Source organism: Rhinolophus ferrumequinum, chromosome 22 (assembly GCF_004115265.2).
Source record: "Rhinolophus ferrumequinum isolate MPI-CBG mRhiFer1 chromosome 22, mRhiFer1_v1.p, whole genome shotgun sequence".
NCBI lineage: Eukaryota > Metazoa > Chordata > Mammalia > Chiroptera > Rhinolophidae > Rhinolophus > Rhinolophus ferrumequinum.
The window spans coordinates 41,395,879-41,419,134 of record NC_046305.1 but is presented as its reverse complement, the minus strand read 5'-3'; the positions used below and the strand labels follow the sequence as shown (position 1 = coordinate 41,419,134).

The 23,256-nt window shown below is 45.8% G+C and overlaps 1 protein-coding gene and 1 long non-coding RNA gene across 6 annotated transcripts in view; one reads left to right on the top strand and one right to left on the bottom strand.

The window, feature by feature from the left end:
* Positions 1-23,256, bottom strand: part of ELAPOR1 (endosome-lysosome associated apoptosis and autophagy regulator 1) — a 66,123-nt gene that overhangs the window by 26,291 nt on the left and 16,576 nt on the right. For all 5 annotated transcript variants that reach the window (XM_033093019.1, XM_033093018.1, XM_033093020.1 and 2 more), the window contains exons 2-7: positions 9,785-9,905; positions 7,501-7,693; positions 1,985-2,132; positions 1,447-1,527; positions 731-836; positions 451-600 (exon numbers count right to left, since the gene is read on the bottom strand). In XM_033093019.1, coding sequence (XP_032948910.1) covers positions 451-600; positions 731-836; positions 1,447-1,527; positions 1,985-2,132; positions 7,501-7,693; positions 9,785-9,905 — 799 coding nt within the window. The remainder of the gene's footprint in view (positions 1-450; positions 601-730; positions 837-1,446; positions 1,528-1,984; positions 2,133-7,500; positions 7,694-9,784; positions 9,906-23,256) is intronic.
* The window catches only part of LOC117014797 (uncharacterized), a 60,999-nt gene that overhangs the window by 31,434 nt on the left and 6,309 nt on the right, over positions 1-23,256 (top strand). The gene's annotated exons all lie outside the window — the stretch shown is intronic.

Here is a 23,256-nt window from a genome sequence, read left to right as displayed (position 1 = left end):
TAGAGCCTGGCAGATTGTAGAGGCTCAATAAATACGTATTGAATGATTTCATTTTTATTTCCAAAGAGATTGGTGGAGTGTGGATTGGTAAGGCTCTTCCAGGGTGTAGAAAGCAAGGGTTTAAGAGTTATTAGTCTCGGGCCTGGGGCAAGATGGCAGAGTAGGTAAACGCTGTGCTTGCCTCCTTCCATGACCACATTAAAATTACAACTAAATTACAGAACAGTCAACCAGGAGAACCATCTAAATACTAGCTGAACAGAAGCCCTATAACTAAGGATGTGAAGAAGAAGCTACATTGAGACTCAAACTCTTTATATATTCTGAATATAAATAGTTTTTAAAAAATGATCAGTCTTGAGTTTGACCAGAAGGACCACTCTGCTTCCTGTTTCTCCCTGTGTTTTTTGATAACACCCACCAAACTCTTCCCACCCTCAGAAACATCACCTGAGTATTTGTCTGGGTCACACTGGTGGCAAGAAGTTTCTCCCTTATTGGAATAAGAGTTGACTGGACAAAGTTTGCAGAAAGAGGAGCCCTGCTTGTCTGCGTATGTGCCGGGTTTGCAGGGGAAGCATTCTGAAGTATAGGCCACCCCTAGGGAAGAAGAACAACACAGAAAAGCAAAAATTGAGCCTAGAGCCTGAGTGCCTGGGGACTGAGCCCCGCAGAGTCACAAGGCCAGAAATTCGGCAGCAGAGCCCAGCCCCAGCCCTGTTCACTGTACCTGTTATGGCGATGTTTCTCACCAGTACTGGCTTGGAACCTTTGGACCACACTGAGAAGGCTGTGGTTCTCCAATAGAGGACGTTATTGCCTCGATTTAGCTCGACCTAAAAAGCACCAACAGGAAGAGTTAGTTCAGTCTCAGAAACAGATCTCCCTAATGCACTGGATTAGCCTCTTGTTCGGACCTCTCCTCTTACAGGCTGCATGGCAGTACCTATTCCAAGCCTCCCCCTCAACTTCCTCGGTTTTGCCCTTCCTCCCATCTTGGCTTAGCTCCTCTCTCCTTCTAAGCCTCCTCGGTGACCCTCTCCCGCCTTGTCCTGCTTCTCCCTCAGTCACATATACTATGAGCATCTCTATGGTGAGACTGAGGAAGGGACCTGAAAGGACCTCGGGTGGCTGGAATTCCCTTATTCTTTGCTTCTATTTACCCATGCCCCATCCCCGGAAGAACTGGCCCTTAATGCTGGATAGCTGCTGGTCCTTGGAGACAAGTCAGAGGAACAAGTCAGCCCATACCCATGTTCTGTCAACTCAAGAGGAGAGAAATCATAGCCTCCTCATCCTGGCAGACCTCTGCACTCTAGGGAGAGAGGAGTGGAAGCCCAGGGTGGGAGGAAGTACTCCTTAGAGGAAAGGCCCTTGGTCCCTTTTCTGGGATTTCTAGGGAATGCTGGTATGTCCAGGAAAGGCTCTAGGAAGGCTGATACTCACACTGTGGAATTCCCATCCTTTCTCTGTGGTTTTCATCCACCGGGAGTCATCTGTATTGGGCTGGCACTGGTCATTCTGAACCTGAGGCGGCAGGACTTTGGGGTCAGAGTCTCGGCCTTCTAAGGAAAAGGGTCCCTCACCCCATGCCGCAGCACCCTTCCAGAGGCCCCTTCTTACGGGACAAGCGTTGCCAATTTCCTTTAGGAATGGGTCTCAGAACACATGAGCCTTGAAGTAGGGTAGGAGCTAGTCACACACACAGAACGTCAGGGCATTGACACCAAAGAAATAACTCAGAAGGGTTTCATGCTGTTTCATGTCTGAGCAAAGAAAAAACCTCTAGGATCTCCCAGATTCTGTTCTTTTCCCTAAGAGTCCCTCACCTCTTGAAGCTTCAGCTCATTTTTGTCCACAGTTCTCTCCAGAGGGAAAACAATTGTGGAAATTTCCCAAGCATGACCAGCTTGTGATTCCCGCAAATGAATCTGAGCCCTGGAGTGTCTTTCCCTCCCATCCTCCCCCTTGGCCAGGGGCTTACAAAAAACTCAAAGATGATGCTGGAGTCTGGGTAGTAGTATTCGAAGTTGACAGTGCCCGACTGCTTCAAGTTGACAGCGTACATCAGCGTGGCCGTGCACTCGTCTGTGTTGGAGGAGATGTAGTCGCCCAGGGGGACCCACTTGGACCTGTGGGTTGGAACGGGAGCCAAATTCACTGTCAAGGGCATGAGCCACCAGGCGCTGTGTGATATGCAGGTCTCCTGTCCTGCTAGGTCTGTGGGGGGATTCCAGATTTGTGATTCACAAGTGGAAGCGAAGACCTGAAAATGCTCAGTGAAGAATGACCTCCAGATTAAGGAGCCTGGGGGTACAGCCATCAAGAGGTGTGCCCCCACACCATGTACAGCTACCTGGAAGAGAGACGGCAGGTGAAGCTGGGGGAGTGGATAGCATTTATTGATTGCTTACTATCTCTCAAGTAGTAAACTGCTTTATATTAGGCTGGTGCAAAAGTAATGGCGTTTCTTGCAATTATTTAACCTTTTAAACCGCAATTACTTTTGCACCAACCTAATCATTTCTTTTCATCAGTAAGAGGAAGTGCAGGTTTTTCCCCACTTGATGGGTAATGAAACTGAGGCTTGCCAAGTGTCTTGCCCAGTATTACGCAGCCAGCACATGGCAGGGCTGAGAGGCTAACCCAGGTCTGCCTAACTCAAAGCTGTCAAAGAAGTCAGTAGATACAGCTGTTCTTCAGAACTCAGAAGGCCATCCAGGCCACTTCACCTGTTTTTCTGGAAATGTCCACCAAGTAACTAGTTTTTATGGGATGGGGGGAGCCATGTTGATTTTATTTTCTAAATATCTCTCAACTCCGTCCACCCCGCCCAAAGGCTCTCCCTCTTCCTCCTCCCCCCACCCTCAGCTCTGAACGGACCCCCTAACTCTCCTGACGGCATCCAGTCCTTCTTCCTCCAAACCTTTCTTCACACTGGCTGGAGAGACCCTCCAGGACAAAAATCTGACCGTGCCACTTCCCTGCTGAAAACCCATTTCCCCTAGGATAGGGCACAAATTCCTCACCCGTTCTCTACACGCCAGCCCTAGAGAATTTCTTTCTCTCACCCCGGCTCTTCGCACATGCTATTCCCTCTTCCTGGAACAAACTTCCTCCACCCCCCTCTGTTTAATTCTTACCCGTGTCTAATTGCTGCCTAATCTGAGAAGTTCTTGACTCTTTACCTGACTCTGCTGTGTGTGCCCTTAGCTCTCACCGCTTCCTTTCTCATAAGCATGATCCTACTCCATTTCATTTAAATATAGTATGAAATATTTAAGACCCACCACCCTGCTTAAGAGATACAGCAAAAGCCCAGGTGGACCCCTAACTAATTTAAGCCTCTTCCTATCACGCACTCCCGCGCTGCCAAGTAACCAGCCACTTTCCCCTGAATTTGGTGTTTAATATCCCCATATAGTTCTCTACCCTTTAGTAATTATGTATGTATCTGTAAACAACATACGAGTACTTTGCATATTTTTAAGGTTCAGGTAAATGGTATCATAAGTATGTGTTCGGAAATTGCCTTTTTTTTTTTTTGCTTCACTATAATGCTTGTGAGATTCACCCATATTCACACAGGTAGCTCTTCTTTCATTTTTACTACTATATAATACTGCTTCGTATGGCTCTACTATATTTATTTACACATTGCTTGTTGGTGGACATTTTATTGTTTCCAATTTTTTGCTACTGTACACACCCTGTTAGGAACATTCTCCCCCTGTCTCTTTCTACACACGTCTGAATGCAATGCCTGAGTAGAACTGCAGGTTTAGAGGGCGTGTGAACCTCCAGCTTTACCAGCTACTGCTACGTTGTTCTCCAAAGTGGTTGCTTCAATTTCACACCCACAGGCAGTGGAAGAGAGTTCCACATCCTCCTCCAACTTGGAATGGTCAGACTTGAAAATTGTTGCTGATATGATGGGGTAGGAGATAGAGTCTCATTGGGCTATAAATCTCCTTTCCTTGATTATTAGTGAGGTTGCACATCTTTTCAGAGTTTGTTTGCAATTTGGTTTCCTCTTCTGATCGTACTTTAATTCTTTAATTGTCTGTCTTCCTGACTGGTTTGCAGACATGGTGAGGGCAGAGACCAGATTTATCTTGCTCACGGTTGTATCCCCAGCACCAAGCCCTGGGTCTGGCCGGTAAGAGGGACTCAGAGGATTAAACAGAAGAAGGTAGGAAATGGGTGATCAAAGACAGTCCCTCTGTTTCACCTGAAACCAGCCCAGGTCTCCAGTTGTTGGTAGTGGCCAGTTAAGGCAACTCAAACTAGTCCACTAGTTTCCCCGTGTTTGTCAGGATAACATGGTACTTCCAGCTCTTCAACAGGTAGTGTTATTTTCAAATGGAAGCATCCAGAATACCTATTCTGAGCTCATCCAAGACACCCCAGCTAACCTAATGGTATCGATTTCTCCTGTTAAAGGAGACAACACTCAATGCTGGTATGTTCCCTGATATCAGCTATCAATAAGTCCCGAAGTTGGATGAATAATGAAAAGGGTGCCATAAATGGATTACATTTGCAAAATGCATTCCAATGCTGATGTTTGTCAGAGCTGTCCCTGGTGAAGATCATCTCAATTTCAATGATAACACATCTTGATGGATCTCTAGTGCCAGCCATGACTCCAAATTTCTTACATGTATCATCTCATTTAATCCTTACCAGAACCTATAAGGAGAGTACTATTTTTTACTATAAGGAAACTGTGGCGTGGAAGTGATTAGGAAACGTGTTCATGGTCATTTAGCTGTGGTCTGCTTATGCCTGCTTTGCTTTACCATGGCCTTGTGGAAAGCGAGGACGAGGTGAGAAAGCGAGGAATTCTCACCCTGCCTGGCTCACACTGCGTGGCACTGTTCCGTAAGTTCAGGTTAGAAAGAAGAAACTCTACAGGAAAACCTAGAAGCTTCCAATGTTTGAGACCCTTTTTCATGTGTACATCTGTCTTTCTCTCATTCTTATTTCACCTTCACAGGGCCTGGCCTTCTGTCCTTTCTTCTCCACTAACATACAATACCCTTTCTACATTACTCCTCTTAATTTCTGTTCCCTCTTGCTTATCCCAGTCTCAGATCTGAGAACTGTTTCCAGCATCTTAGTTCCTGGGACATTTATGCAGGAACTAAAAATGACTGAGCCCCTAAAGGCTTGGGATTTGCCATGGAAACTCCATTGGGTTGGCTTGTTTTGTTCCCAAGTATTTATTTCATGTCGACTTTTTCCCAGATGTTAGATGCTGGAGTCACAGCAAAAGACAAAACAGACCTGCTCCCCTCCCTCTTGGAACCTGAATTGATTTCTAGTTGAGGAGACAGAAACTTAACTAATCACACAGTTAATCATGGAGTAATAACTATGATAAGTGCCATACGGGAAAATACAAGATGATGCAGAATGTAAGGGGGTCGGGTGGCTTCTGTGAGGAAGTGGTATTGAGGTAGAGGCCTGGGGGTGCAATAGGAGTCAGCTAGAAGAAGAGGTAGGACATGTTCTAAGGCCCCAGGAAGTAAGGAGCCTAGTGGCCAGCATGGCTGGAGCGCAGTAAGCAAGACGGGAGGTACTTGAGAGAAGCTAGAGAATGGACAGAGGGCAGAGGCCAGACCAGGCAGGACCCTGCAGACCATGGCAAGGTATTGGATTTAACTCCAAGAGCAATAGGAATCCATAGAATCCAGGATTTTCAGTAGGAAAGTACTGTGGTTGGATTTGTGTTTTAAGTAGTTCAGTCTGGCTGCTGGGTGGTCAGTGGCCTGGAGGAGGCTGGAATGGAAGCAGGGACCAGCTGGGAAGCACTAGAGTCAGAACAGGCAGGAGGTGACGCTGGCTCCGGTGAGGTTGGAGGCAGTGGGTAAATACCAGACACTTGGTATCTTGGTACCGGTCAATGATTGCCTTTCTGAGCGGCAGTGGGGGAATCACAGACCCTCTCTAGGTGGCCATCTCCTCTCATTTCTACAAAAGAGAAACCTCCTTCCCCCTCCCAGGGATGTCACGGACACTTTGAGATCCAGGCCCTTCAGGATCGGCCCGTGGACACGCAAGTCGTTATTAACCGGTGCACATCCTGCCTTGCCGAGAGGTAGTGATTTCTGGACTTTCAGAGCAGTCAGCCCCCACAGGGAGAGAAGCCTTTTCTTTCCCCGGGGAAGAAGGATTGAGTGAGCCAGGCCTGCACCTTGGCTCAGTCAATCATATTCTCTGTTAGAACACAAGTGGGAGTTGGTGGTCTTAACGTACCTGTTCCCTCTCCTTCCAGCTTTAATCCTCTCTAGCTTTAATCCGCCACCATTGTCATGCTAATGATTTTGACACATACTACTGAACTCTAAAATAATATTAAAATTGGACTATGGAATGCCTGCTGCCTGGTTCTGACAATGGCACTTCTGGGAGATTTACCTATAACAAATAAGTATTAGAAATCCAAATGTAATACAGTTTATTAACTCCTTTTTATCCTTTTGATTGTTTGGGTACAAGAGAAGCTTTCATGTATGTACTTTTCTCCCACCTTCTTTGTCAATATTTATGAAGATTGGTGGACAGATTGTCTTTTATATCCATGCTCCCCTCCCCCTTTTCCTCCCTAGGACCCAGCCTTGCCTTGCACTCAATTATTTGAAGGTAGCAGCTTGGGGCAGTAGAAGGCTTGGGACTGGGTGTGCATTCCAGTTTCACCAGTTGTAAGCTGGGTGACAAAGGACAATGCACTTACTGTCGCTGACCAGTTCTTCATTTGTGTAACGGGAACAATCATACTTATTTCACAGGGTTCTTATGAGGATCATAGAAAAGAATACAGGCAAAGCATCCAGAATAGTGTCTGAACGATAGAAGGTGCATCATTTAGTTCCTATCCCTGGGATTATGCATCGAAAGATTTGATACAGAGCTTACCAGCTGTCCATGCACCCTGGGCTGAGCTTTTCAATTACTGAACAGATCTTCTGGGTTGGAAAATTTTCTGGTCACTGGGGTCTCAAAGGGTTTGAAAGATACCAACCACCACTGACCACAGCTCTGGTCCTACTCTATCCCCCCTAAACCTGTGAACTCAGGTTTGGCAGACCAGTTTTTGAAGTCGGCACCAAAGCCAGAAGATAGCCAGTGCTTTACATATTGTATTGCAATCAAGTTGAGGATGTTTATTAGCTGATCCAGGATTCCATGGAGGCAACCCAATTGGATCTGGGCCATTTAACCCTTGCCTATCTTACCCACCTCTCTCCATTTCCTCATGTTTTTCACCTCTCACAAATGCCTGGTCATCACTAAGCTCAGGTGGACATCACATCCAACAGTCCTGTGGGGACCTGCTCCAGCCCTCATCCTGGCAGCTTGGCTCCCTCCTCCGTCCTCCCTGCCAGGCCTGAGGAGCAGGAGAGGAGGCTGTCCAGTGCTCCCTGCAGCCCCCTCCCCAGTATGGGGTGGAGAGAGCTTAGGGGGTGGGAGAGGAAGGGAAGAGGGATGACTCACGAAGTGCAGTTCTCGGTGGACTCGGTGGTGCTGTCATCAATCTCCATGTTGGTTGAGAGGCTGGCAAAGCCGTGGGGCAGCTCATCCCACTCGTCGAACCGGATGCCTGTGCCGAGGGAGTAGCGGCCCTCAGCGCACGGCTTACATGACTGGTCCTTCATGTCCAGAAACTCCCCGGCTTTGCAAGAGAAGGCTGGAACACAGAGCAGGGACAAGGGCGCCCTGGTGAGGCCACTGCCGCCCCAGGAGCAGGGGCTGGATTGTGGGCGTCCTAAAGGGAGGAGCTGAGGATGGAGAGCTAAGCGTTTGGCCCACTAAGGCTTAGAGTCACGGCACAACTGTGGAATGTCCAGCTAGGCAAAGCCACAGAGCCAGACAGTGGGTTCGTGGTGCCAGGGACTTGGGCGAGGGGGCATAGGGACAGATTGCTAATGGATTGGACGTTTCTTTTGGGGGTGGTGAAAATGTCCTGAGGTTAGACACTGATGATGGTTATGCAACTATGACTATTCTAAAAACCAGTGAATTCTACCCCTTAAAAGGCGGAATTTTGTGACATGAAAATTATATCTCAATAAAGCTGTTATTAAAAAAAGATTTAGGGCCGTGGATTTTAAGCCCTGTTGCGGGACTAAGGCTCGTCCCTGTGAGTTTCGTTTCTTAAAGGAGAAGATTCCACCATGCTGAGAGCTTTCCAGTGGAAAGGATACATGGTCTCTCGTGCCGACCCCTCTGAATGGGGCCTGGCCCTTCAGCCTTGAATCCCCCCTCCTTTCAGTCTCTGGCCACTGTCTCTTCCTTTCTGGTTCCATTGCCACCATTCTGGTTGGGATTCTCACGATCTGTTAGCTCAACCTCTGCAGTGTCCTCCTAACTGGTTCTTTGTTTTCTTGTTTTTGCTCATTCTCTGCTCAGAAGTATCATTCTAAGACACTGAGACGTACTATTATTCCTGTTATTTAAAAAATCATCTGGCACTCCCCTTTGATTATAGAATGAAGCTCTCAGCCCTGCATTCAGTCTTCCCCCAACCTAACTTTCCAGCTTCATCTCCTACCGCAGGCCTTTCTCCACCCCAGCCCCATCTGTCCCCTTCCCTGGGGCCTCCACCCCAGACCACGTGTTCTTCCTTGAATGTGTCTGGTGTTCTTTCCCTTCTGAACTTTCACTCAAGTGGTTCTCCTAGCTGTTCCTTATCCCTCAGCATCTATAACTCCCATTCTTTTCCACTTTGTATTAACATATTGACGTGTGCCTCCCACTAGGCTCTGAGCTCCTCCAGAGATGGTGGCTCAGTGACTGACACAGACATAGCGGGAGCTCCCATAAAGGCTTTGCTGAAAAAACAAAGGGATGAATGAAAGTGTGCTCCTTCCACCAGCCTGTCAGCTTCTGAAGGCAGAGACTGTGCCTCCCTTAGCTTCGTGGTTCGCACAGTACGGCCACGTCAGAGGAGCCCAGGAAGGTTGGCCGAGTTAACTGAAGATGGTTCATTTGTTTCACACCTCGGGTCTCCTCAGGTCTTAGCAATATCCATTCATTAATTTAACAAATATTTACTCACCTACTGAACCAGGTACTGTGCTAAGCTTATTTTAGAGTTTAAACGCCCTCCATCCCCTTTCTAGATCTTCAAATATTCCTTGATTCTAGTCCCTGATTTTTATTGTTATCCCCACTGTATTTCTAAAAAGGACAGTGCAGGGGGAATGAACTGCCAGTTGTAGGACAGGTCTGACTACTGAGTCACAGAGGTGGGAACAGGAGTTGCAGGCAGGTCATCGCCTTGCTGATTGCACAGTCAGCTCCACCGTTGGGGAAGATGCTCTTCCCTGAAGAGATGCCCAGTGCATTTTAAAGGCCTGTCTCAGCAGAAATTCATCCTCTCTGGCTTCCTTTTCAAGAACGAAAGCAAATTGCAATCTTTCCTAATGACTGATTGTGTCTGGTGAGTGAAGACTGGAGAGAAATGCATAGGCAAAAAGGAAAAAAAGAAAAGGAAAATGTATGCGAACTGAAAAAAATATCTGAGTGGCACACAGCTGGAATTACTTATACTTTATACCGATGGGATTTAAATTAAAAAAAAAAGCAATTCAGATACCCAGTTTGCGTCCATGAAATAACATTTCAAAAGGGGTGGGGATGGAGACTAACTGGGAGAGACATCTGATTCCTTAAGTTGGCTGCACTGTCAGGAAGGGCCTAGCTTGGATGGCAGGAGGCTTGGGGCAGAAGCCAAAGCTGAGCAGCAGGGTGGCCCTGGAGCAGGGTGGCTGCTTACAGCACTCGGTGCCCTTGATGGGGTCCGGGAGGCTGGTGCACAGGCCTGGGGTGTGTGGCACGGCGACCCTCCACCTGGAGCCTGTGCTGTCACACGCGGTGTACTCGTAGTGGTACTCAGACTGCAGGGGAGAGAACAATGAGCAAAACGTGCATTAGCAGTGATCAGACAGTAACAGCCCAATCAAGCAAGCATTAAATAGAACAACAAAAAGATAAAAAAGCACTACTTGGGGAAAGAAAACACAATAGACATGCCAAACACTCCTACTAAATATTTCTTACACTTTTAAATCTTGTAATAAACAATAGACCACAGAAGTAACGTGATTTTTGGCTCTGACAAGAATTTTACAATTTGCATAAAACTATATTCAAGTGCAGAACTACTTTGTATTACTGTATCCATACGAACAATAGATTTAATGTCCCCTTTTCAACCCATATGAAAGCATGATTGCATAACATATATACATGCAAGACTGAGACTAAAAATGAGACAGTTAATCTAAGAATGCATCAGAACTAAAAGGAGAAAGCTTTACCTTTTGGAAGAGTTAAACCTACTTACTGCATTTCATCTATTCTAAGATGCCGATTTCTTTCACATTTTAACATTTGTGAAATCAAGATGTTTGGCTTATAATTGACACAATGAGGAAGGATTGTGTCATATTTTAACTGATAGAGCCTTTTTTTTGTGGTACATAAAAAAATGACGTGTCTTAGAAGCAATGGCATCTCGGATTTGTGGAAATACGATACACATGTTCTCCTAAGTTTCTCCAGGTTCAGACACTTAGGCTGGCAAGAGAACAATTTTAGAGCTCCTTTTTTATTTTCCTTTATTATAAATATTTACCAGATATATACTATATGCCCAGCGCTTCGTGGTACTAGATATCGTGCCTGGTGTGGCTCAGGACAGAAACACATAACCCAGAACGTTCATCCAGAGGGAGAAGATACAGAGGAAAAGGGGACAATTTGGGGAACTGTGAGCCTAACTTTTGATGAGAATCTCTGGCTTTGCATTTAGATCTCAGTGTCATCTAGGAAAGAAAGAACATCAGGATGGGAATGCATTGTGCCCTGGAGCTAACATCTTTCTAGGTCTATTTTTCCTCATAATTCCAGTCTTTTCCTTATCTCAGAAGACTCTGAGATAAATAGGGCAACGGCACATATATCTATTCCAGGTCTAAAAATGATATTCTCCAAAGGGTTTTTCTGCAAGAATGAGGGATAAAATCCACAATATGTAAATTTAACGGAGAATTGAGGGAACCAGGCAGAGAGGATCAGTGTTCTGCCTGTGAAAATAATTATGCCAGTCATTTGCATAGTGCTTTCACAGTTCCCAAACACTGTCTCATTTGACCTTCAATCTCTCCATAAGACAAGCAAAGCAGGGGTTGTTCCCTTCATTGTACAGATGAGAAAACACTCTCAATGAGGTGAAATGTCTTGTCCAAGGTTGTACAGCTGGCAAGTCACTGAGTGAGACCCCAGGCCTTCCAAACAGGAATGCTCCACCCTCCGATGTCGAATCAAACACAAACTCGCACTAGGCCAAATGTACCAGCCAAATCTAAAAATTAAATAAGACAGTGTTGGTTGTCTGCCAGCATCCAGGCTCACTTCTGAGGCCTGAGAATGGGTGTTAAAGTATCTAATCTGTTCAAGCAGATAATTTTAGCTCACTCTGACTGCATTTGGCCTTTTGGAGACACATGGGCCATGCCCATTTCTTTTCATGGTCTTTTCATTTGGTGTCCCCTGGGACCCACTCAGGTGGGAGGTTTCCTGGGAAAATGGTGGTTCCAGGCCTTAGAAAATTTCCCTTTCAGCATGTGCTAATTTACTTCCTGTCACTTGAAGATATTTATACCATCCAAGATGGCTGGCTCTGCCGCAGCTGTTTCATATCTGAACTACACTTTGAGATCTCACCGTTCATGACATGGGCTTAGACAGTTAAATCAGAGACCTAGCTGGCAGCTCCTCAATTATATTCTGTGAACAAATCAATTCCCCGACAGTACCTTAGTTTACCCAGTGATCTGTCTTTGAAAGTATATAGTCTGTGTAATATACAGATTCACAAAGGAGACACACAAGTATATTCAGTACATATGTCCAAGGCACAGTTCCTTGTTCCCCCTAATGACACATTCAAATCACAGTTTTAAACGGGGCACTGCAGACAGTGGCTACTGCCTATTCATCAGAGAAAGAAGGGAAGGGCTTAGAAACAAGGGGTGGGCACCCTAGTGCCCTCCCTTAAATCACACAGCTACATGTTATGCTCCCAGGGAACATGAGAAAGAAGAGGAAAACTTTGCCAAATATTGAGCTTTGCCAATATTGAGCTCATCTTTTGGCCCCAGAAAAAGGATTTACTCAGACCCACCATGCTTATAGTCCTTGCTGTCCAGGTACTGAGCAGACTGCTGAAGCGATCAAATAATTGCCAAGTCAGGATGGTACCCGGACGGCACTGTGTCCTTTCTTCCCCTTTCCCCCGTTCTTTCAAAATAACATGTCTCAGTTTTTTAAATTATTAAAGAAATAACATTAGAGATTAGAGATGGGTGGTGATCTCTGTAGATTGGGCGCTAGAGAAGCATTTGGTTGCTATTCCCTGTGGAAAACGAAGAAGATGTAAGCTGACGAGCTAGTGGCAAAGAGATGCGTGCTAGACAGTGTGCTGATCTGCTCCTAAAGGGGGCCCTTTTTCCCAGTGTGCAATAATAGGTCAGGTGTGAGCATAAATAAGATGATATAGTCAAGCACACAGCACAGTAGGTTTTTAATATTCAAAACAACCTAATGAAGTTGGTACTATTATTACTGTACCACTTTATAGATGGAAAAACTGAGGCACTGAGGGATGAAGTCATTTGCTCAAGGCCATTTGAGTCAACAGCCAGGACCTGTGTTCCAGGCTCCCGGTGGTGAGGTCAGCCTGCGTAGGTACCAGTCACACTTACAGAGTGTGGCTGGGGCCCCCACGCACTGGCTCTGAAGCTGCTGAAAACTTTGCAAGAAAAGCCAAGGGGATAAAAAACTTTGCAAACAGGACCCAAGGGGGAAAGAGCCAAGTTCAGAGACATGTGGAATAGGAAGGCTGACAGGTATTGTAAATCTCGTTGGAGGACCTCCCCTGTCGTTGACATCTGTTGTTTTTGCCTGCCCAGCACCCATTGCTCTGGCAACAGAGCCTCTGTGGGAGGATACATCCCTTCCTGATTATATTCGGTTTTGGTGGGACTGACAAATGAGGTGGCCAGCGCCTCTCTGCTAAGGCATGGATACATGCCCACGTGAAGCCAATCAGATGCTCTCCGGGGTACGTGGGAGATGTGGTGAGGGAGTGAGGACACTTAGCCACGACTGGGAAGTAAGGGAAGGATGGGGCAGGAAAAGCTCCTCCCGGAAGTGAGGGCTCAGTAGGAACATTTGGTCATTTGACTCTTCTGAGTCTCAGTCTTCTCATCTGTAAAATGAGAAAGTTGGACTTAGGCAATTTCTAATTTCTAAGGTTCCTTCCAGTTCTAATATCTTATTTTACGGCTGGTCCTTGCATGGAAATCTGTTCTTTCTTCCACCTTTTGTTGCCCTTCCTTCAAAATGGCACATCTCAGCTTTTAAAATAATTATCAAACTAATACACATTCTAGAAAAGATGAAAATACAGACCAGAATTTTTAAAAATATCTGCCATAAGTCCACCAGGCAGAGATTACTTCCTGTAACATTTTATTGTATTTCTTTCCAGATTCTTTTACTATACACGTGCATGCGTTTTAAAACACAAAATGAAGAGCATGTGGTATGTGCTTTTGTATTCTGACCTTTTTTTGTGTGTGTGTTTTTACATTTTAGGTCACAAGCACTATCTATCTTTAATGGTTGCACCACAGTTTCTTTAAACTATGGTTGGATATTGACCTTTGTCCAGTTTTTCCTTATTTTAAATTTCACTACAATGAAACTTTCTGTGTATCACAGGTTATTTCCTTTGGATAGAGTCCCAAAAGAATATGAATTTCTTTAAGATTCTTGATCAAGAAGAGAGATTTCTAAGAGAAAACAAACATTTCTAAGTTTTTGTTTGTTTGTTTTTACTTTTTATTATGGTAAATTTCAAATATATATTTTTTAAAAATCAGAATAGAATGACACCCCCGCCACGTACCCATCACCCATCGTCAGTACTTGTCCATGACTACCGTTCTTGCCATTTACCTCCATCTACTCCTCTCTAGTTGAAGTTATTTTTTTCACTTTTTTTCTTTTCTTTTTAGGTAAAATTTGTATACATTGAAATCCACAAATCTTAACTGTGAAATTTGGGTAAATGGATACACTTGAGTAAAACACTGACAGGGCTAAGGATCACTACCCAGAGACTTCTGGGGAGAAGGGGACAAGTCCCCTGCCACCTGTGCCCCACAGACAGAACAGACTGAGCCAGCAGGTGTCTCACATCCTGAGTCTTAGCATCACGGAGCCACTGCTGCAAAAAGTCACAACCATCCAAGGAGGCAGGGTATCAACCCGACTTGGGTTTTTCCTGGCTGGGACAGGGCCTGTGTCAAAAAACAGGTTCTTAAGTAAATCCGGATATTGATTAGAGGCTGCCTCCGGCTCCTCCCACAGCCGCAGGCTCCTCCCCTTCTCCTCTCACCGTTCTTGAAAAGTAGATCCTTTGGAGAGAATGTCAAGATGGAGGCCGGGTGAGCAAGGCAAACACCCCAGCTTGGTACAGTGGGGTCAGTAGGTGTTTGTTGACTTAGTCGCAAACACCTCTTTGCTTGGAAAGCACCTCACTCAGACAGGAGCAGGTCCTATTCAACAGTCTCACCATCAAGGAGAGACTAGCTCTTTGCTGCGCGGGAAGAATGAGCTCATCCACTTACCACAGAACCAGGAAGACCATACAGAAATGTCAGAATTTGAACTTTCGGGGTCCCAAATGAGACTTTCTCTTAGGTCCAGCCCTAGATTGAGGGTTTCCTGGACTCTTTTCTTTTGTTACTTTGGAGTGCCCTGAGTAGGTTTTGGGTGGACGATCTGGCTGACGCTTCTGGTATAGTGACCTGGCTTTGACCTATTGTGAAGGGTGGAGTGGAAGGCACACACCTTTCCTGCGGTCCTCCAGCCTATCAGGCTGGAGGTGGCCGCAGGACTTCTCCCTCTCTCCCTCCCCCTTCCCACCCTCTTAGGGCCAGGCCGCCCACTCAGCAGCCGTGTCTCCTGGGCCTTAGGGCTGGGACATCCCAGCTCTGGAGCTCTCAGGCCTAAACCTACTTCTGTCTGATTATCACAACGGCCTGGAGATCAGGTTTAAAAGAGAGTCCTGGGCTCTGCCCACTGAGATTCTAGTTCCCCTCCAGATCTTTTTCTCCTTCCTCCCTTTCTGCAAAATTCACTCTTTGAGGCCTCGAGAGTTCAGTATTTATCCCACTTGGAAGCAAATCAGATAAACCAATCTCCCACAAGACAGGGGTCCTTAATCTACCGTCCTTGGACCTTTTCCTCCATACAACCAGGCAAAATGTCTGCAGTTTTCAACAGATCCTCTAAGGAGCCTGTTAGACCTTCCTCCACACAGAAAAAACATTAAACTCTGCCATAATGTATTTTAATGTAATGTAATTTAAAAACAGCTTAATATTTTACCACACAAAAGCTGTTCACTTTTATTATTATTATTTTTTTAATTAGACATTCAATATTATTTTATATTAGTTTCAGGTGTAAGCTGTTTCCTTTTTAACAGGGGGCTGAAATACTTTAAGCCAGAAATTTTCAAATTATGCGGTGGAGTCTAGGGTTTTTGAAAGCCAGTCCCTTTGAAGGGGAGTGGGGATTCCGGATTTCCCCCCCTTCATGGAGCAGTGTTATTTTTTAAATCTATTTTACATGTTTGTTCTTCTCAGTTAAGATTTTGTTTGAACCACAATTTTCACACACAAAAAGTTTAACACCACAGCCTTAACAGCACGGCGCTAGAGGTGCATTTGTAGGCACTGAGGCAGACTCGGGAGGTCAAGGACGCCCTTTGGCCTTCACCTCACTTCCTTCTTTTCTTTACCTATGAGCAATGCTACCTCTTCCCCAGAGCCGGCCCCACTCCCAGCAGCAGCCAAAGCAAACAGACCCCAAGCAGGCTGTCCCCTGCTGGCTGTCCTCGATCTGTGGGCTGTTGCCTAGCAACAAGGTGCAGGGAGCCCTGGGGCTCCCAGTTGAAGCAGTATGGGGGGGCCTGGCCTTACGTTGCCCCATCTTTCAGCATTTTCTATTCTGCTTTGGATGTCCAGCTTCCATTTTGATCAAACACAGCAGGGACACTGCTCAGTCGCCCCGGCAGGGCCTGCCTTGCTGGTTTGGCCATGGACACATCTCACTAAGCAGATCCCGGGTCTCTGCATCCAGCTGGGGCAGTTTGGGTCACCATGCTCTGGGCCACGCAGGACGGTAACGTCCAACCTGTGCGTATCTTGAGCTACCTGTCCATGTTAGGCACAGCTTTGGGCCGGGGCGGGGGGACTTGGGGGGCTGGGAGACACTGACAGGCTAATGAGGGAGGTGGCCCTGGGTGATGATGGCCACCATTAGTGAGCACATGTGAGCACCAAAGCACTGGGCTCTGAGCTGGGCAGTTCACTGGCATTTTCCCTCATCGCCCCCACAGACCCCCGATACCCCTACTGCTGTGACCTCCTTGTTTATAATTGTAATCTGTCCCCCTTCCTCTCACTGAGCCTCAAATCCTGAATGACTTCTTTTTTCCATAGCGCTTACCACTTTCAAACACACTTTATAACTTAGTTATTCATTATGTATATTGTCTATTTCTGCCCCCTCCAGACCATGTGTAAGCCCCATGAGGACAAGGATCGTTGTTTTTATTCACCACTGTAGCCCAAGTGCCCAGAACACTGCCTGACATATAGTAACTGTGGATGAGTTATTTGTTGAGCCACTGAATGTTGGGACAATGACATGTCTCCAGAGCAGCCCTGGAGCTGTGCAAAGTGCTCTGGATTAGAGCCCAGAGATCTAGCCTCTCCTGTCTTCCTGCCACCCCAAACAGCATGATTGTGGACCATTATTAAATAGCCCCATGCCTCAGTTCCCTTGCTCATAAAACGGGGACGATAACACTCTGCTAAGATGATTAAAAATCCCCCCCCAAAACTGAGTAACATCAGCCTTTCAGGACAATTAGGAGATTCTGTTCAGGAAAGCTCTTTGTAAACTGGTTTAAAAAAAAAAAAAAAAGCAGCAGCAGCAGCAGCAGCAGCCAGCTACTGCTATGACTCTGCCTGGAGAGGCTCTCGGAGAGGGTGCCCAAGCCTTTCTCTCCTCTTTCTGGCATAGGGCTGGAGAAAGGAACCCGGTGACATTTTTGGCCTAACAGTGATGAGGACAGCAGCAGAGACCTTTCCCACTTCCCCCTACTGTTTACTGCATGCCCTGACTCACCCTCTTCTCTGATGTGCCTTCTCATACATATGAAACAACATCTGTCCCTTTTCCACTTTTTCTCCTTTAGCAAATCCCCCAGAGCTAATCTCTCCAAGAGAAACAGGCTGGCCGCTGACATTTATGACACTTGGTAACTGTGGCCGCTCTGTCAGGGACCGAGGGATTTTCAGTATTGCTTTTTATATATCCCTAAAATCGAAATGGCTTTGTCGCCAGGAAACGAAATGTTCCTTTATAAATTCCAATCCCTTTCTGATAGGTGAGAGTTTGGTACACACATCCGTCTACAAGGCAGGGCTTTATGAGATTATATTTCAAAGGTGTGCGTTTCTTGGCTTTTTAATGAGATCAAAATGTTCCATTAATTTTTTTTAACCTGAGCTTTTAATCATACATGAAAGAAATAAGCCAGCTAGGTCCTGGCCTACGCAAAACTCTCCAAGGACAGCTTGTTGTTTGGATGTGTTAGCTGTTTATGATGGAGAACGTGGAGGATGGACTCCCAGGCTTTGCTCCCTTCTCTCCTCCAAGCCACTCTCCAGGCTATAGCCAGAGTGACCCATCGGAACTGCAGAACAATGTATCACTGCCCCACTGTTGCCCTCAGAGTAAGCATCCGACTCCTTGCAAGGTTTACAAGGGCCTTCACTCCCCAGGCCCTGCTTACTTCTCCAACCATCTTTCTCTTTATTCCAACCCTATATCCCGCCACAGCACACTTTGAAATGTTGCCTACTTTACCTCGAAGTAAGTCAGCTAAAAATATTCACTAAGTATATGGTGAGGGGATACAAATTTGATCAAAGCAGTCTGGCATATACAGGGACCACTGTGTACAGTTGTAGAGGTTGTGTACTGCACAATCCCAGGGCATGCTATTCACATAACAGAATGTCAGCTACTATTGTACAAAATACATACCCTAAAATAATAATGCTATAAATATATACATAAACATAAGACCGTGTAGAAAGTAACATATGAGAAATAACATGCTTTAAGAATTTTTTTAAAAGAGCGATTTCTTTAATGCCTCCTAGTTTTCTTTTTACCCCCAGTCTATATCTATAATCTCTGGCTTAAAATCCAACTTCTCCAATCCCAATCTGAATAATTAAAATTAATTGAAAGGAACCCTTCGTAACTTGTGTTTTATACTTTGATTTTGTGACAATGCTCATTGTTGTCTGAGCATTCTCCTGCCTCGGATTTTGTTCTCCCAGAGAGAGAAGCCTCTGGTCAGGGTTGCATCGTGTCTTCTGTGTACCCCCAGGATCTAGAGGGAGGAAACCTACCTCAGTAGGAAGTCCAAAGGCAGCAGGGCTGCTTCCTGCAGGAGAACTAGGTGGGTGGCAGGGGACAGAGGTGGGAAGAGCCCTTACTTTTTATTCTGTATTTACCCCCTTATACTTTTTGAATTATCATGTAGATGAATTACTTGTTCAAACAATTTTTTAATGAAGTATTTTTTAAGTTAATGCCTTATTTATTTATTTGATTAGTTTCAGGTGTACGAAACAACATAATATTAGACATTTACACCCCCCACAAAGTGATAACCCCACCAAGTCTACTGCCCATCTGACACAGTACGTAGTTATTACAACACCATTGACTATATTCCCTATGCTGTACTTCACATCCCGTGACTATCTATCTATCTATCTATCTATCTATCTATCTATCTATCTATCTCTACATATAGATACACACACACACACACACACACACACATACACACGGTGCCCAAAAAACGTATACCCATTTTAAGAAAGGAAAAAACTGTATTAAAATTACACTGATGGTAACCACTTTGAGCACCTCTTGTAATTGGAGAAGTCAAAAGTGACTTGAATTCATCTTTTGTTATCGGTATATATTGAGTATTGCAACTTTAATATAGTGTTTTCCTTTCTTAAAATGTGTATACATTTTTTGGGCACCCTCTGTATTTGTATACATTTAATTATAGTTGACATTCAGTATTATTTTATATTAGTTTAGTGCCTCCCTTAGAGAGGAGCTTTTTTTAGCAGGATTCTTGCAGCTGGGGTGTGGAGAGTACCAGCTGGGGGAAGCCTGCAGCAGCATTCACCGTTCTGCGCAGGAGCTGACACTGCCATTGTGTTTCTCAGGTGACTGAGACCCATGAGAAAATGTTCTTTAGAGGAAATATTAGGGAATCAGGAAGTCTTAGCCTGCTGGTGGAGGGAAGGTGATGGAAATGGTTTCTCTACTACGTTTGAAGTCTTATCTGTGCCTCACAAAGGGATCTGATAAGCTATGGGCACTCATAAATGTGATGTGTGAGTGCTGGGAACCAGAGAGGCTGAGTACACACCTGGTGCGGGCGCCTCTTGTCCTGTAAAATGACAACTGTACTGGTGTAGCTTTGGACGTCTGTGATGTTTGAAAAAGTTCTGAATAAAAATCCCAGGCCATTCTCTGAGACAGTCTCCCCCTAGGCCATTGCCAAATGTCACCAACTGAAATTCTGGCCCAGCCTTCTGCCATCACTGGGAGACTGGAGATGGGTGAGTAGAGAACCAAGTCTAGGACACCAGGCCCCTCTGGCCAGCCTGATCCTAAAGGCAGTCAGAAGCCCAGCTCTGCTTAGCCCAGGCTCAGCTGCAGCCCAGGACGAAGATCTGGGGCGGGGTTGGGTGGAGGTGTTTTCGGGCAGGTGGTTTTAGAAAAGATTCCCAGCAGTTGACCAAGGTTCTGCACCAGCAAAGTCCAGTCACTGTCCCACAAAGCCGGAAGCTCGTCACTCTGGGCCTCAGTTAATTTCACCTTCATTCTAAAAATAGCTAAGAAATCAGAAAATCTGTACACTTGTGAAGGAGGGAAGAATGCAGATCTTTCTGGGGTGCCCTATACGTATTTTGAATTGCTTACCATGTGGCTGTATTACATATTCACTTACCCTCTCCAGAGTGGCACAGGTTTACGACTGAGCCTCTAAGTAAAAGGGCCAGAAGAGAGCATTGCACCCTCTCCTCCCACCCCGCAGAAGGCCCTGCCCAGCCCTCCTCACCCCTCAGGTCCCACCAGTCCCAGCTGAAGCATTCTTTCCCGGTCCTTCGGGAAACGGTCCCTGGTCCTTCTGGGAGGTGAGAGCTCTGCCCTCCACACCACTCATGGACCGATGATCATAAACTGCCTTGCTCTGTGGTTACTTCTCAGTCCTGGTCCCTACTAGATGGTAAAGTCTCTGACTCATACTTCTGTGTGACACCCCTTACATGTCTAACTGTGCTTTGCCTGCAACAGACACTCCACAGGTATTTAGGAGAAATTATATTGTTTTGGAATTCGAGGTCTTCTAATCCACACTGCGACCTCATGCAGAAATCCTGATAGAGACCTGATAGGTGGTGAGAGCTGTTGGTTAGCTGAGCGATTAGAAAGATCTAGAGGCAGAGGAGTTTACTCTTGTCGGAGCATTTAGTAATAATTACCTACACTGAAAATTACAAGCATGTTTATAAAAGAATTCAAATAATAAAGGGATGGATGGGATAAAAAGAACAGTTCTCCTTCACCTTTCCTCAATGCACCCTGTGAACGATGTGAGGTAATACTTCACAGTACCTATAGCGGTCTTATAGGCCTGTCCAGAAATTTATTGTCTCACAGTTCTGGAGGCAAAAAGTCTGAAATCAAGGTGTTGGCAGGGTTGCTTCCTTTTGAAGCTGTGAGAGAGAATCTGTTCCATGCCTCTCTCCTAGCTTCTGGTGATAAACAGCGATTCTTAGAGTTCCTTGGTTTGTGGCAGCAGAACTCCAATGGTAACATGACATGGTGTGTGTGTGTGTGTGTGTGTGTGTGTGTGTGTGTGTGTGTGTGTCCCAATTTCCCCTTTTTATAAAAACACTAGTCATTGGATTAGAGCCCACCCAAATGACCCCATCTTAATTTGACTGTATCTGAAAAGACTCTGTTCCTAAATATGGTCCCATTTTGAGGTGCTAGGATCCCCAGGGGGTACTCTAAGGTACATAGGAATTTTTGGAAGACATAATTCAACCCATAATATTGCCCATGCCTCCAATTTTCCATCTAGCCAAAGAGGAAATCATAGCTATTGGTCCCATGCCATAAAATTTGAGAATAACTTTTTGCACACATAAAAAAGTAAAAGCAAAAGCAGAATCACATTACCGCCTGTAAGGGAAGGAAATGAAATTAATGTTTATCAGGCATCTCTCATAGTCCTTGAACTTTGCAAATTTTACCTCTTTATCTTTACAATCACCAAAATTCCTTGACATCAAAGTCTGTCTTATCCACTGTCACGTCCCCACTGCCTAGCGTAGAACCTGGTGCTGCAATAGTCGTACAACAAATATTTGTTGAGTCAACAAACTCTGTGGGGTAGATATTATTTCCCCCATTTTGAGGATGAAACTGGTTCAGAGATGCTCAGGCACGTACGTGCCCCAAAGTCACACAGCGGGTAAGTCAGCTGCAGGACTGGGACCCAAACTCAAGCCCGCCTGTCTTCTAAGCTCTTGTCCTTTCCATTAAACTGAAACCAGTGGTTCTCCAAGTGTGGCCTCAGGACCGGCAGCCTTTGCACTGACCCACTGAATCAGTACCTCTAGGGTGGGTGGGGCCAGCAACCTGGGTTTTAGCAAGCCCTGCAGGTGATGTGACAGCTGGTCGGTGTAGGAGCCCCCGCAGCAAACAGGAAGCTGGCTGGAAGGAGTCAAGAGTGGGTGTGGAGTTCGAGATTGGCTTGGTCACTGTTTTTTCTGAGTTGCCTGTGCAATTGCAAGATTTCCAAAAACCTCACCTTCTACTCCAACCATTGTTGCTGTTTTATATGCTGAAAAGTTACGTTACCCACTGTTTTTTTAAAAGGAGGGAGAGAGAGAGGAGTGCCCATAGATAATTGTTTAAATAGGAAATCTTTTTTTTCCCCCTCTGCTGGAAATAAGACATCCTGGAGCTCTGATGAAAACACCACTGAGAACTCCCAAATTCAGTTTCAGCTTCTCCACCCAGAAAAGAGAACTGACAGTTCTCTCTAGGATAAGATTGTCAAGATGCTTTGAAAGCTGCCAAAGGGCTTCAAAGTTGTATGAAGTAATGATGAAGGTGGAACTGACTCAGCCCCACAGAAATTCCCCTGCACAGTCATGAAAGAAGAGACTAGAAACACAGGTACAGTTGCCGACTGAACAGATATCCATTTCTTATCAGGAAACCAACAGGAGACAGTCATAATAGCCAGCTGTTCATCCTGAGGGTTTTAGTGACAGAAGAGGGTGGGAACCAGACGCCAGCCACATGGGAGCAATCCAGAGCCCTGTGAGGCTGAGAAGGCCTGTGCAAGGCCCAAACCAGGGTTCCCCGCTTGGGCTCCGCCTGGAGAAGGTTGTGAGGCTTTGCAGCTTAAAATCTGCAAAGCATCGGAAGCTAAAGCCAGAGGAGGGGAATCGTGCCACTGACTCACCTGCAGTGTTTTCCTTTGGGAAACTATAATATTGCCCATTGTGGAAAGGGTAGCTGGGCTTGGGGGAAGAGGAACTGGAAGAAAGAAAAGGATCTAAACCGGAATGCTCAACTTCAAGCCATCTGCCTAAGGTCACTTTCCCACATAGCTGCCACAAGGTAGGAACTGAAATGCTCCTTTTTGCCGGACTAAAGTTGGTGTCCACGTTCCTCTGCTCCCTCCCACAGCCCCCCTGCCCCCCCACGACCAGGCACCTGACAGTGCTGGAGGCTCTGGCAGCCACCACACACAGATTTCCAAAGGCTCCCCTGGGCCAGCCTGTAGCACCATGACTGGGAACTGAGTCCATCCGCGTCAGCACCGCTCGCTTTGCAAAAGCAGAAATGGCCTGGGTCGAAGAGTGAAATTTGGTGGAAGAAATTAAGGCAGGAAGCCATGCTCCCTAATTTTCAGGAAAGCCTCAGATGATCCCTCTACTTTTGAGCCGTCACAGGAGGAAGCAGGACAAATCT